At 35.2% G+C, this 12,439-nt stretch overlaps 1 protein-coding gene and 1 long non-coding RNA gene across 3 annotated transcripts; both read right to left on the reverse strand.

The window, feature by feature from the left end:
- Window positions 1–2,074: 2,074 nt before the first annotated feature.
- Window positions 2,075–3,473, reverse strand: LOC145823310 (uncharacterized). 2 transcript variants are annotated; one of them, XR_014365597.1, is made up of 4 exons: window positions 3,274–3,473; window positions 2,849–3,045; window positions 2,565–2,663; window positions 2,075–2,255 (listed from the first exon to the last, which is right to left on the reverse strand). It is a non-coding gene; the product is annotated as an uncharacterized LOC145823310 (long non-coding RNA). The 2 variants fall into 2 exon arrangements; XR_014365596.1 differs by having other exon boundaries at window positions 2,849–3,469.
- Window positions 3,474–4,050: 577 nt separating this feature from the next.
- On the reverse strand, window positions 4,051–7,781 carry LOC145823309 (myosin-1-like). The gene is made up of 5 exons (XM_082922880.1): window positions 7,684–7,781; window positions 7,377–7,502; window positions 7,027–7,182; window positions 4,567–4,772; window positions 4,051–4,412 (listed from the first exon to the last, which is right to left on the reverse strand). The coding sequence occupies exons 2-5, from the start codon at window positions 7,407–7,409 to the stop codon at window positions 4,241–4,243; spliced, it is 567 nt and encodes a 188-aa protein (XP_082779006.1). The 5' UTR covers window positions 7,410–7,502; window positions 7,684–7,781; the 3' UTR covers window positions 4,051–4,240.
- Window positions 7,782–12,439: the final 4,658 nt, after the last annotated feature.

The following is a 12,439-nucleotide window of genomic DNA, read 5'->3' on the forward strand; positions in this document are numbered from 1 at the left end:
CTGATGGTAATACAAGAATTGGTGTTGCGACTAACCTCGTCTTCAACTCCTCGAAGGCTGCTTCTCTATCCTTAGTCCATTCGTAAGCCACTCCATTCTTAGTCAGTTGTGTCAACGGAATTGCAATCCCTGAGAAATCCTTTACGAAATTTCTGTAATAACCAGCCAATCCCAGAAAGTTATGAACCTCGGACACATTAACCGGCCTCGACCAATTCACAACGGCTTCAATTTTACTAGGATCGACCGAAATACCCTCTTCATCAATTACATGACCCAAAAATGAAATAGTGGAAAGCCAAAACTCACACTTGTTAAATTTAGCATACAATTTCCGATCCCTCAAAGTCTGTAAGGTATGTCTCAAATGCTCCTCGTGTTCGGCTTTACTCGTAGAGTAGATCAATATATCATCGATGAAGACAACCACAAACTCATCTAGATATGGCTTAAAGACTCTGTTCATCAAATCCATAAAGGCTGCAGGGGCATTGGTCACTCCAAAAGGCATCACTAAAAACTCGTAGTGGCCATACCTCGTCCGAAAAGCGGTCTTCTCAACATCCTCGGCTTTGACTTTAAGCTGATGGTAGCCCGACCTAAGGTCAATTTTGGAAAAGACTCGTGCTCCTTGCAACTGATCAAACAAATCGTCTATCCTCGGCAACGGGTACTTATTCTTGATGGTTACCTTATTCAGTTCTCGGTAATCAATACAAAGACGAATGTGCCATCATTCTTCTTAACAAACAAGACGGGCGCTCCCCAGGGTAAAGTGCTCGGCCTAATAAAACCCTTATCTAGCAACTCTTGCAGTTGGAGTTTTAATTCCTTAAGCTCGGCGGGGGCCATCCTATAGGGTGTTTTAGAGATGGGCTGGGTTCCCGATATGATGTCAACAGTAAACTCTACCTCTCTATCAACTAAGTGTCCAGGCAAATCATTTGGAAAGACGTCAGGGAATTCATTAACAACTGGGACGTCGGCTAATCCAACACTGCCATTCAAATTACTTAATATGCTACACATGTAACCTTGACACCCTTTTTGGATCAACTTATAGGCTTTCATGGATGAAATTAAGTAAGGTGGGGATACTACCCCTTTTCCCTGAAACGTGACCTCGGCTAGGTTTGGGGGTTTTAACGTGACACTCTTAGAAACACAATTTATGGATGCGTGATTTGCCACTAACCAATCCATCCCCAATGTAACATCAAAATGAGTTATGTCCAATGGCATTAAATCAGCTAACAGTTCAACATTCCCAATCACAACAACACATGCTCGATAGATGGATGCAACATTCATAGATCTCCCAGATGGAGTAGATACAGATAACACATAATCAAGGGGTTTTAGTTCCCTATTAATCTTCTTGGCAAACTTAGCAGAAATGAATGAATGCTTAGAACCCGAATCAATCAATACATATGCATTTTGAGAGCAAATTGGGAGTATACCTGACACCACTGTCTCGGCATTCTGAGTGTCTCCTGGTACCAGTGCCACTACTACAAATACAGATAAAGGTCACACTTTTTTTTGTGTGATGTATGTGTTTTAATCACACCTTTTAAGTTTTATTAAAGTGTGGTCTTTGGGAGTGTGATTAAAAGGGGTCATTTTTAATCACACTTTTTAAGTGTCATTAAAAATAATTTCATCACATCTTTTAAGTGTGATTAATAATATTTACATCGCATCTTTTAAGTGTGATTAAAAATATTTAGATCACATCTTTTAAGTGTGATTAAAAATATTTAGATCACACATTTTAAGTGTAATTAAAAACATTTAAATCACATCTTTTAAGTGTGGTCTTTGGGAGTGTGATTAAAAGGGGTCATTTTTAATCACACTTTTTAAGTGTCATTAAAAATGATTTCATCACATCTTTTAAGTGTGATTAATAATATTTAGATCACATCTTTTAAGTGTGATTAATAACTAACAAAATCTACGATAAAAAAATGAATTTGACATATTTGAAGAATAATCAATATTATTTTTGTACGCGCATTTCAAGAATGTAATACACATTATATACTATACTTTGAATCACAATCACATATTGAATGGAATAACGTCATATATTTCATAAATGAAAGTTAAATATGTTCAAAATTATATACAGAGGGATTAAATAAAAAGTTTTACACTGTGCTTACATATATTAAAAAATGAAAAAACTTGAAAAATTAAGTTCTTGAATTCTTTGACCATGTTTTGCATCTCTCCAAGAAATTTCTAACCTGAAAAATGAAAACACAAATTAATTCAGAAACCACTAGAAGCATATGAATAAACTAACTATTTGTAGAGATTGTTCTAGTCTCACAAAAGATAAAGTCCGACTGATCACACCCCTTCAAATGTCTTAACATTAAATACCTCTAGCATGACATGAAGCGTGTAAAAATAAAATGTCACTTTACCCACATAAATTGCAAATTCAACAGAAATTTTACTATAACCAACAACTTAGTTTAAGAGGCTCTACCAATCTCAAATATTTAATGTTCTACAAAAGAAATGCAATTGAATGTTAATTGTGCAAATACCTTGAGTGCATTTCAGATATCAGCGACCATTCTTCATCATCTTCTCCATTTGAGCTCCTAGAAACTCTTCTAAACGCTTGGGAGGTTGGCCAGAGTTTCCTTAGAAAGAAGAAAAACAACTCAGCTCCTTGGATATACACATACTGGTAATTGCACATTTGTAAAAAAAGTTCTAGATACCATCATATACAAAGTCACATAGAGATATAATCCTAAAGTATAACTTGGGGGGTTCAAAATTCCCATATTAGAATTGACTACCATTTGCAAATTAGCACCATTACCTTCCATGAAGAACATTGACATTATCTTTTGTGGAACTCGGCTAGATATCCAGTTCAAATACTCTAACACCTCTCTGCAATGCTTGTATGATCGGGACATCACTGCAGTCACTCCTTAGTTGATTTCCCGTTAGATACAAATTATGGCCCGTATATACAAAATAGTGAGATAAATGAGCTGTCATATCATGATGAATCTAAAATATTTACAAATAAAAGACAAACAATAACTATTCAGTCTCAAAACGAAAATTAAATATAGAATACACAGTGATACAATGGCATCTCCAACCCTTGACTGAAACCTATATCAAATTTAAATTTGGGTAAAAATCACTCAAAAACCTCTCCACTCATAGACTCAAACTTATTTTGAGTAAGAGAGATCGTAAAATGTTCTAGGACAAGGAGATGGTCTTGTTCACCTGCAGGACCAGACAGCAAAATTCTTGGGCTTATACTGGAATCCTTGGACTCACTATGCTTTATGTGTAGAACAAAGGATGCCAACAAATAATATTTTGTCCTGTCACTGAAAGAAATGAAAAATTGAAATTTCCATTACTGGCTTGCAATAAAGTATTAAAACCCATGGAAAACCATAGCAGCCCCTATAAATGAGACTAACATGGTCAAGTAACTGAGCTTAAATTAGAACTACGAAGTACAATTTCATAGCATTAAAGATATGTGAAAGGTAAACTGAGATGAACAATGGAGGTGTAGAAAGATATGTGAGTGCATATAAAATTTGAGCCATTTTTCGAGCCACAGATTCGAGTTACCAATCTTTTCTGAAAATTTAACTACTATAGCATCAAATATAACATTTTTTTTGTTAGTCATCAAATCCCAGATGGATAATTAAACATCTCAATCAAATACAAAAATAAAAATTTAACTACTATAACATCAAATACAAAAAAATTATAAATTTTAATACTGTAACAAAAACTAATCACCATGTTTGATTCTTAAATTCTGACTTCAATTTTTAAAAAATTTTAAAACTTTTATTTGGTTATCTAAAAAATCAGAAAAAAAAAATCAAAATTCAATCCATGAAATTTGCAATATATCTGTACGTTCAAGACCTGAATATATCCTTTTTCATTGATTTTTTACTTTGATATTTATATATTTTTCTATGGTCTTCCAAAACAAATACCAATATTTTGCAACGTATCCATTTGGATATTTTTGAAGGTGTGATATCTATTTTATTATCAAGCTACTACTGACTTTAGTTATGCAAAAAGGCAGCTCAACTCAAGCTGTTTTTACTCAATGTGGGCCAACCCGTCCATATGCACAGAAAATTTTCAACTTTTACCCTGCTAGGATGAAGGCCTTAGTAGGATTAACTAAATATTTGCATCTTTATTGAATAAACTAGATTGCAGAGTCAATTGAAAGTGTACATCTTACCTGGCTAGTGCAGAAAAACAATTTTGTGTAGCCAACTTGATACATCTCAGGCAGAATATTGAACTGATGAAGAATTGCAACTGAAACACTTAGTGGGTCTTGCGATGCAACATTGTCCAGTAAAAGAAAACCATACCTAATGCAGGATACATGAAAAGATGGCATTATAAAAATAAAAATAAAAGGATCATTGAGACAAGAAAAATCAAATGCTTGAGAATTTATTACACAATTTTTAGCATGTCAATAGAACTAAAAAAATTAAATAAAATGACACCATATTTCTTTACCTTCTGGCAAACTTTTGATGAGTCATCCTGGTAGGAAAGCCAGATCTTGATATTCGAACAACTTCTAGGACCCCGCAGCATCTTAGTTGCTGCAGCACAAGTTCTTGTTCATACATTCCAGGAGATTGAACGTTGTTGGGTTTGATACAACGAATGGAATGTGGTGTTGTACTCTCTAAACGTTGCATTAATTGGAACAATTGGCCCTAAATATCAGCAAACAACATGAATCAAATTAAAGAAGCTAACTCATCTTGAAAGCCAGATCTTGATATTCGAACAATTGGCCCTAAATTTTCTACAATTTTCTAATCCATCATTTGTATTAGACACAAACCCATGTGCATATGAAAAACCAAGAGTCACCCCAAATTTAAGACACAAATTTGATGATTATTTATTTCAAGGCTACAACATATGTAACCTCCAACTCTTATGTACATAGAAAAATATTCATATTTCACATTCTATAAAGAAATATTCCTACATTTTGGAATCTACATCTGGATCATAAATAAGACTAGTCATAGAAACATGGGCCAAACCTCTGTAATCAATTTGTACATGATCTTAATTAACAATACACCCCATAAGTGGTTCATCAGTCACCACTATTTTAAACTTCAGTAAAATATCGCTTTCAATATGATTGAAGTTCACCTAAGAAGTTCAAATCCATCCTTGCCACTGCTTAAGCTTTTGTCCAAAAAGTTCCTTTTATGGTTTATGATGCCTTTGAGTTAACACCACTTTCGATTCTTGAAGCATTCTTAACAAGAGTTGAAACCAAAAGTCTTAGCCATGCAGGATTGGTACCCACTATAGTACAGCTTAGGAATACTATCTGTTTTTCTCTCCTCAATGTAGCGCACACATGGGACAAACACAACATCACAAATATGCTAACACAGCAATTCCTAAGAAACTAGGACATGCACACGGTAAGGACACCAAATCATATTACTATTCATATACTTTTGATGCATATAATGTAAGAAAAATGTGATGTAAATAAATATCTAAAAATTCTACATACAAATGCAAAATATGAAAGACGAAATCCCACAAATGCCATATATAATGTACACCTCTTAGAAATGTTTCAAAATATATTTGGGGTGGTGGGTTGCATTCCCAAGAAAGTCAAACCTTAGTCATGCTAAGAGATTCACCACATAGGTCTTATTAGAGACTCTAAAAACTGTTGTCAAAATGGAAACAGGTCCTCCCTAGAAGTGTCCATGCTACTAATACTCTCATTACTTGGTGACATTTTTGATTCGCTATCTTGTATTTAAAAATTTTATGTCCTCGAATAACTCATGTTGTGCCTCTTTAATTTGATAGAATGGGTTGTTAAAGAAAATTACTATCCATGTAAATGGCCCAGACACCCTTTTCTTTGTTTTGCTACTTCAATTGAAAATCAAAAGACATACGCATAGAAAGCAAAAAAATAAAAGAAGAAATAAAATTTAAGTGCCCTAAATGTCACATAATGCCTCTCAGACATTCATGCTATTCTAATTAGCATAAATGGCGACAATGTGAAATTCCATGATCAGTCTTTGGGACAAACAAAACTCTAGAAAGTGAATGTACCTTAAATTTTGCTACAACACTTAACTTTTGGGAGTCTGCTCCACCTGATTTATATAGTGCACCAACAACAGGCTTCTCAGATTGAGCAAGCAAAGACGATGCAAATAGCTGAGGAAGGTGGCATCCAAGTGTAATAAATCACGATTCTTCTCCAGAAACCCACTTGTTTGTTTACAAAGTCTCTTTTTATTAAAAAAAAAAATTTATGAATAAAATAATTAGTTTATTGATTAGCTGTTGGTCTTTTGATTACAATTAATTATGTATTTCTTTAATTGTGGCAGTTACACTCTATGAATTTCTACTATGTTATAAATATCAGAAGAAAAAAGAGAAGCAACACTAATTTAGCTCACCTCAATATAATCATAAGCATAATGAACCCAGTTTTCTTATTATGTAAAAGAAAAAAAAAAAAAAAGAAGAAGCAAATGACTTGATTTTAAACATCATCCACAATTAACAGCAGTTTACTTTTTTGGAAAATTCTTGTAGACTATTAATTCTAACTGGACATTTCACATGGATTTGCAAGCCGAAATGTGAACTAGATTGTCTATGAAGGCCTATGGGAAATAAACTGAGCCATTCCACTATCATGGTGGTAGAAAGCTCCATCATACCATGCTCAACATTAAGTTTGAAGGTAGAAACTTATGCACTAAATTCATTTCATACAAAATTAATTCCAAATGCCTCAACAAATCTTCAAGGAATTAATTTGGTTCACTAAATTAACAAATCTCCTTTCCTATATACCAACCACAAACATTTTACTTATAATCTTTTCATTTATACCTCAGTAGTTTCTTAAATGATTAAAGCACTATAACTTTTAAAAGGAAGTCTTATATGTACCTCTTCGGGGTGATAAAGGGACATTTTAAGCACATCTGTATGCCATGACTCCCTAGGTGCAAGAGGGATACTACGAAATGTCACACCAAATAATAACTCAACCAACACCTTCAAACCCTCTATACATTGTGTCAAAGGAAAATATGATGCTACAACCTGCAAAAAAAATCAAGGACAATCATTGCAATTTCTGAATCTAAAGTATAAAATAAATTATTCAACAATCACAACCCAGAAATCTTCTAAACATAGGAAAAACCTTAGAATTGCCTAAAGTCATCGGTCGACCACAAAATCCACTAGAATTATGTGGACTGTGAGAAAACAGAAAACATAAGCATGTTGCTTACCAAGGAGTCCAAGCTGTAAGCAGAAGACTTCATCAACCTTGTGAAGTATGCTTCGTCCCAAGGGTCTAGGTCACCATTTATTTGTCCGTTCTTCTCTCTCTTAAAATCCCAAATTCTCTTAAACTCCTACAGAGACAGCAACTTCTCATCTAAGTACATTTATTGCGACAAATTCAGCAGCCAGAAAGCTAAGTATCACCACTTCAAGCCTTAAACTCATGTGCTGAACATAATACCTTATCAGCTTTGGGTCTGACCATTTCACTCGTCTCAAGCAAAACAAAAATGTCTAGCTATAGTTACTTACTGATATTGATATTGACCAAGTGGGATCTCTTCCCTCTGTATTTGGGACTTCCTTTGAGATGTTGAGGTGGCGGAAGAGGAGGCCAACGCTGCTCCTCCGATGACGACGACGCTACTCCGACGACGACGACGACGACGCTGCTGCTGCTCCTGCACTCCGGAGCCCTTTCCATTCACACAGTAGCCTCGTTTGTTGCTCTCAGTCATCCGCCGCCGCTCGCCCGTTGTCTGCCGCTCTCTGTCGTCTGCCTCCGCTTGCTGTCGATCGATCGAGAGAGAGAGAGAGAGAGAGGGAACGAAGAGATTAGGGATTTTTTGGGTTTGAGATTGGGGATTTTTTTTGTTGGGGGAGGGGGTGGGAAAAAAATAAAGGGGGAAACGGGAATGTAAAAAAATAAAGAGGCGGGAATGAAAAATATAAATAAAAAATATAAATAAATAAATAAATTTATTTTTTGTTAAAATATATATTTTTTTGTAGTTAATGAATTTTTTTTAATTTTTTTTTAGTTATTAAGATTGAAAATTTATTTGTTTCATTTTTATTTTAATGAAAAAAAATATTATTATTTTTTATTTCGTAGAAGTATGGGTAATATATATTTTAATGAAAAATATTTTCCACCAAAATAAAAGTTAATTTTTTGTAGTCAATAAAAATATTTTTCTGCGGCCTATTTTTTTTTATTACTAAAAATCATAAACTAATTTTTTGTGGTAGATGAAAATGAGCGGCAATAGTGGTGAAGGTGGTGGATAAGAGATGATGGAGGTGGTAATGGTGATGGCGAAAGAGATTAGTGGTGAAGTTGTGGTAGTGGTAGTGTAAATGGAGTGGCAGGGGTGAAAGAGAAGTAATGGTAATAGTAGTGACAGTAGTGGTGGTAGTGGAGTGGTGGCGATAGTAGTAGTAATGGTAGTCGTAAAGGTGAAGTAGCGACAGTGGAAATAGTGGTGGTAGTGGAATGATGTTTGCAGTAGTGGTGAAGGTGGTAGAGTAGATGGGTGGTGAGAGAGAGAAATGAGTGAGAGAGAGATAGAGGAGAGAGAGAGACAGAGTAATGAGCGAGAGAGAGACAAAGTGGTTGCTAAAAGTGCATTTTCTTGTAGTGGATCGATAAATCAAGAGAGAGCTCAGTAAATAGAGAAGACGGAAGTGAGAGAGTGAGCAACGTAAACACAGTGGGGGAGAGAGAGAGAAAAAGAGAAAGAGAGTGAGAGTGAGAGACAGAAAAGAGACATAGAGAAAAGAGAGATGGACGAGAGAGACAGAGAGAGATAGAGAGAAGAGAGATGAGCGAGAGAGACATAAAGATAAGAGAGATGAACGAGAGAGACAGAGAGAAAGATGAAGAGAAGAGAGATGAACGAGAGAGATAAAGAGAAGAGAGATGAGCGAAAGAGACAGAGAGAGAAAAGAGATGAGAGAAGAGATAGATGAGTGAGAGACACAGAGAGAGAGTGAGAGACAGATAGACAAACAGATAGAGAGAGAAGAGTGATGAGTGTGAGAGAGAAAGAGAAGAGAAAAAGGAATATGAAAAAATGGATGAAAAGATATAGACAAAGAGAGAGAGAGAGAGAAAAAAAAGAGAGTGAAAAGAGATAAACGAGAGAGAGACAGAGAGAGATGAGCGAGAGAGCGAGAGAGATAAAGAGAAGAGAGAGAGAAGAGAGACAGAGAGAGAAGAGAGATAAAGAGAAGAAAGATGGACGAGAGACACAGAGAGAGACAGAGACATAGAGAGAAAGAAAGAGACAGACAGATAAAGAAGAGTGATGAGTGAGAGAGAGAGAGAGAGATAAGAGAGACAGAGACACATAGAGAGAGAGAGAGAGACAGACAGAGAAGAGTTATGAGTGAGAGAGAGAAAGAGAAGAGAGACAGAGAGATAGAAAGATGAAAAAATAGGTGAAAAGAGAAATGTTCAAAAGAGTAAGGCAACGTCTTTTTTATTTTTTTTTTGTAACAGAAAAATACCGTTGCATTTATTTAAACCATTTTATGACTATATATATATGAAGCCGTCTCAAAGCCACAATATATATATATATGTATTTTTTTTTTAACTTTTTTTTTTTTGCAACGTTACGTATTACAATCGCAAAAAACTCTCCTTTTTTTTTTTTGCAACTGCAGCTGGTATCGTCGCAAATACTCTATTTTTTTTTTTGTGACAGCAATTTCTGCTGTCGCAAATACTCTATTTTTTTGCGACGGCAAGTTGTGCCGTATCAAAAAGTCACATTTTTTTGGCGACGGCAAGTTGTGCCGTCTCAAAAAGTCACATTTTTTGAGACGGGAAGTTGTGCCGTCTCCAAAAGTCACATTTTTTGCGACGGCAAGTTGTGCCGTTGCAAAAAGTTCCGTCTCATAAGCCCACTTTTCTTGTAGTGTTGGTTTGGGGTGATAAGAGAGAGGCCTCCGAAAACGGCGACCGTAAGAAACACTCTGCCCCCAACAGTATTGAACGCACTCCATCTCTCTCTCTCTCTCTCTCTCTCTCTCTCTCTCTCTCTCTCTCTCTCTCTCTCTTGTGCCTTGTGATGAACCCTAACCTTATACTTTTCTTTTGATTAGAAGTAGCCAAAGAGTTAAATGCATTTTGAAATTTTTTTTTTTAAATTTGTGTTTTGGTATTGGGGCTTTTTTTTTTTAAAAAAAAATGGGAATTGTATATTTTATATACAAATCAAATTGGAATATTTTATGCAAACACACATATTTGGGGAGTGTGATTAAATATATATATATATATATAATCATACTTATTTAAAAAGTATGATTAAAAAGTAATAATGTATATATAATCACACTTTAATTAGAAGGTCTGATTAAAAAATATATAAATAATCACACTTTAATTAAAAAATATATATATAATCACACTAATTTAAAAAGTGTAATTAAAAAGTAGTAATGTATATATAATCACACTTTAATTAGAAGGTGTGATTAAAAAATATATAAATAATCACACTTTAATCAGAATGTGTGATTAAAATATATATATATATATATATATATATATATAATCACACTAATTTAAAAAGTGTGATTAAAAAGTAGTAATATATATATAATCACACTTTAATTAGAAGGTGTGATTAAAAAATATATAAATAATCACACTTTAATTAGAATGTGTGATTAAAAAATATATATATAATCACACTCGTTTAAAAAGTGTGATTAAAAAGTAGTAGCGTATATATAATCACACTTTAATTAGAAGGTGTGATTAAAAAATATATAAATAATCACACTTTAATTAGAATATGTGATTAAAAAATATATATATATAATCACACTTATTTAAAAAGTGTGATTAAAAAGTAATAGTGTATATATAATCACACTTTAATTAGAAGGTGTGATAAAATATATATATATATATATATAATCACACTTAATTGAAAAGTGACATAAAAAATAAATATTATCACACTAAATCAAATTAAGTGATTAAAATATCAATCTAATTATTTTTTATCACACTTTCAATAAAAGTGAGATATTTTTTTTTTATCAAAGTGTGATCTTTAATTATTTTTGTAGTAGTGTGCAAAAACTCTGCCTTGCCTCATCGGTCATTTCCCAACGTTACCCTTCTATACGGAACCCGAGGTATTCTCATCTTTCTTACCTTTATCAGCCCTTGTCTTTGGACAGTCCCTCACAAAATGACCTATTTCACCACATTCGTAACAAGCTCCAGACGCCCGACGACAGACTCCGAAATGTGGCTTCCCACAACTGGAACATGTCGGCTTAGTACCACTTTCCTGTCTTGGGTTGCTCGAACTGCCAGCATTCGCTTTCTTCTTGGTACCGAACTGTGCTCGGCGATTGTCATAATTCTGTCTCTTCCTCTGGCTCTCTCCCGAACTTTGGTATCTGTTCAAGTTAGCTTCGGCCAGAATGGCTTTGTCCAATACTCCGGTGTAAGTCGGCATGTTAAGCATGTTAACTCGGTCTTGTATCGGTCCACGCAGCCCACTTTCAAACTTCCTAGCCTTTATATATTCATCATTGACCATGTGGGGTGCATACCTCGCCAACTCGGTAAAGGCACGGTCATATTCAGCTACTGTTCTACTGCCTTGCGTCAAAGTCGGTAGCCTTGCGATTCCGAACACTTAAGGGAAAATGCTTGGTGTAAAATAATTCCAAAAATCGGTCCAGGTCAAGTCTGGATTGCTTTATCAAACTATCATCCACCATCTGCGAGCGTCGTCATCTAGTGTAAAAGCTGCTAATGTCACCTTCTGGGTGTCGGTGCTGGGAAAGATCTCGAACAACTTCTCCATTTCCAAAACCCACGCATCAGCTTTCATCGGCTCTATACCCCCTTGGAATCTTGGTGGCTTCATTTTCTTGAACTCCCTGATCAAAGCTATCGTGCCGTCCCCATATAAAGCGGGCTGTGGGGCACTTGTGGTACTGGAGGAGGTGGAGGGCGGAACTACATTTCGGCCGTTTGTCTGCTCGGCCTGAGTCGAAGTAGCACTAGCGTACTGCTGTCTGGTCTGCCTTAACTCGCGGGCCAAGCCTTCAACTAACCTCTCCAGTCTGTCTAATCTGTCCTCGGACTAATCTCGGCCAATTGGAGGTCTACCTCTCCTCATGATGCTATGAGTATGCACAGCGCGACTTTAAAACAAAATAAACAAATAAACATGTAGGCAAGTAACAATTAAGCATGCCGAGATGATGCACACCTTGTCCACATAGCAAGCAATATGATGCAGTCCTA

This window comes from Camellia sinensis, chromosome 4 (genome assembly GCF_055761805.1).
Source record: "Camellia sinensis isolate YWXY chromosome 4, ASM5576180v1, whole genome shotgun sequence".
Lineage (NCBI taxonomy): Eukaryota > Viridiplantae > Streptophyta > Magnoliopsida > Ericales > Theaceae > Camellia > Camellia sinensis.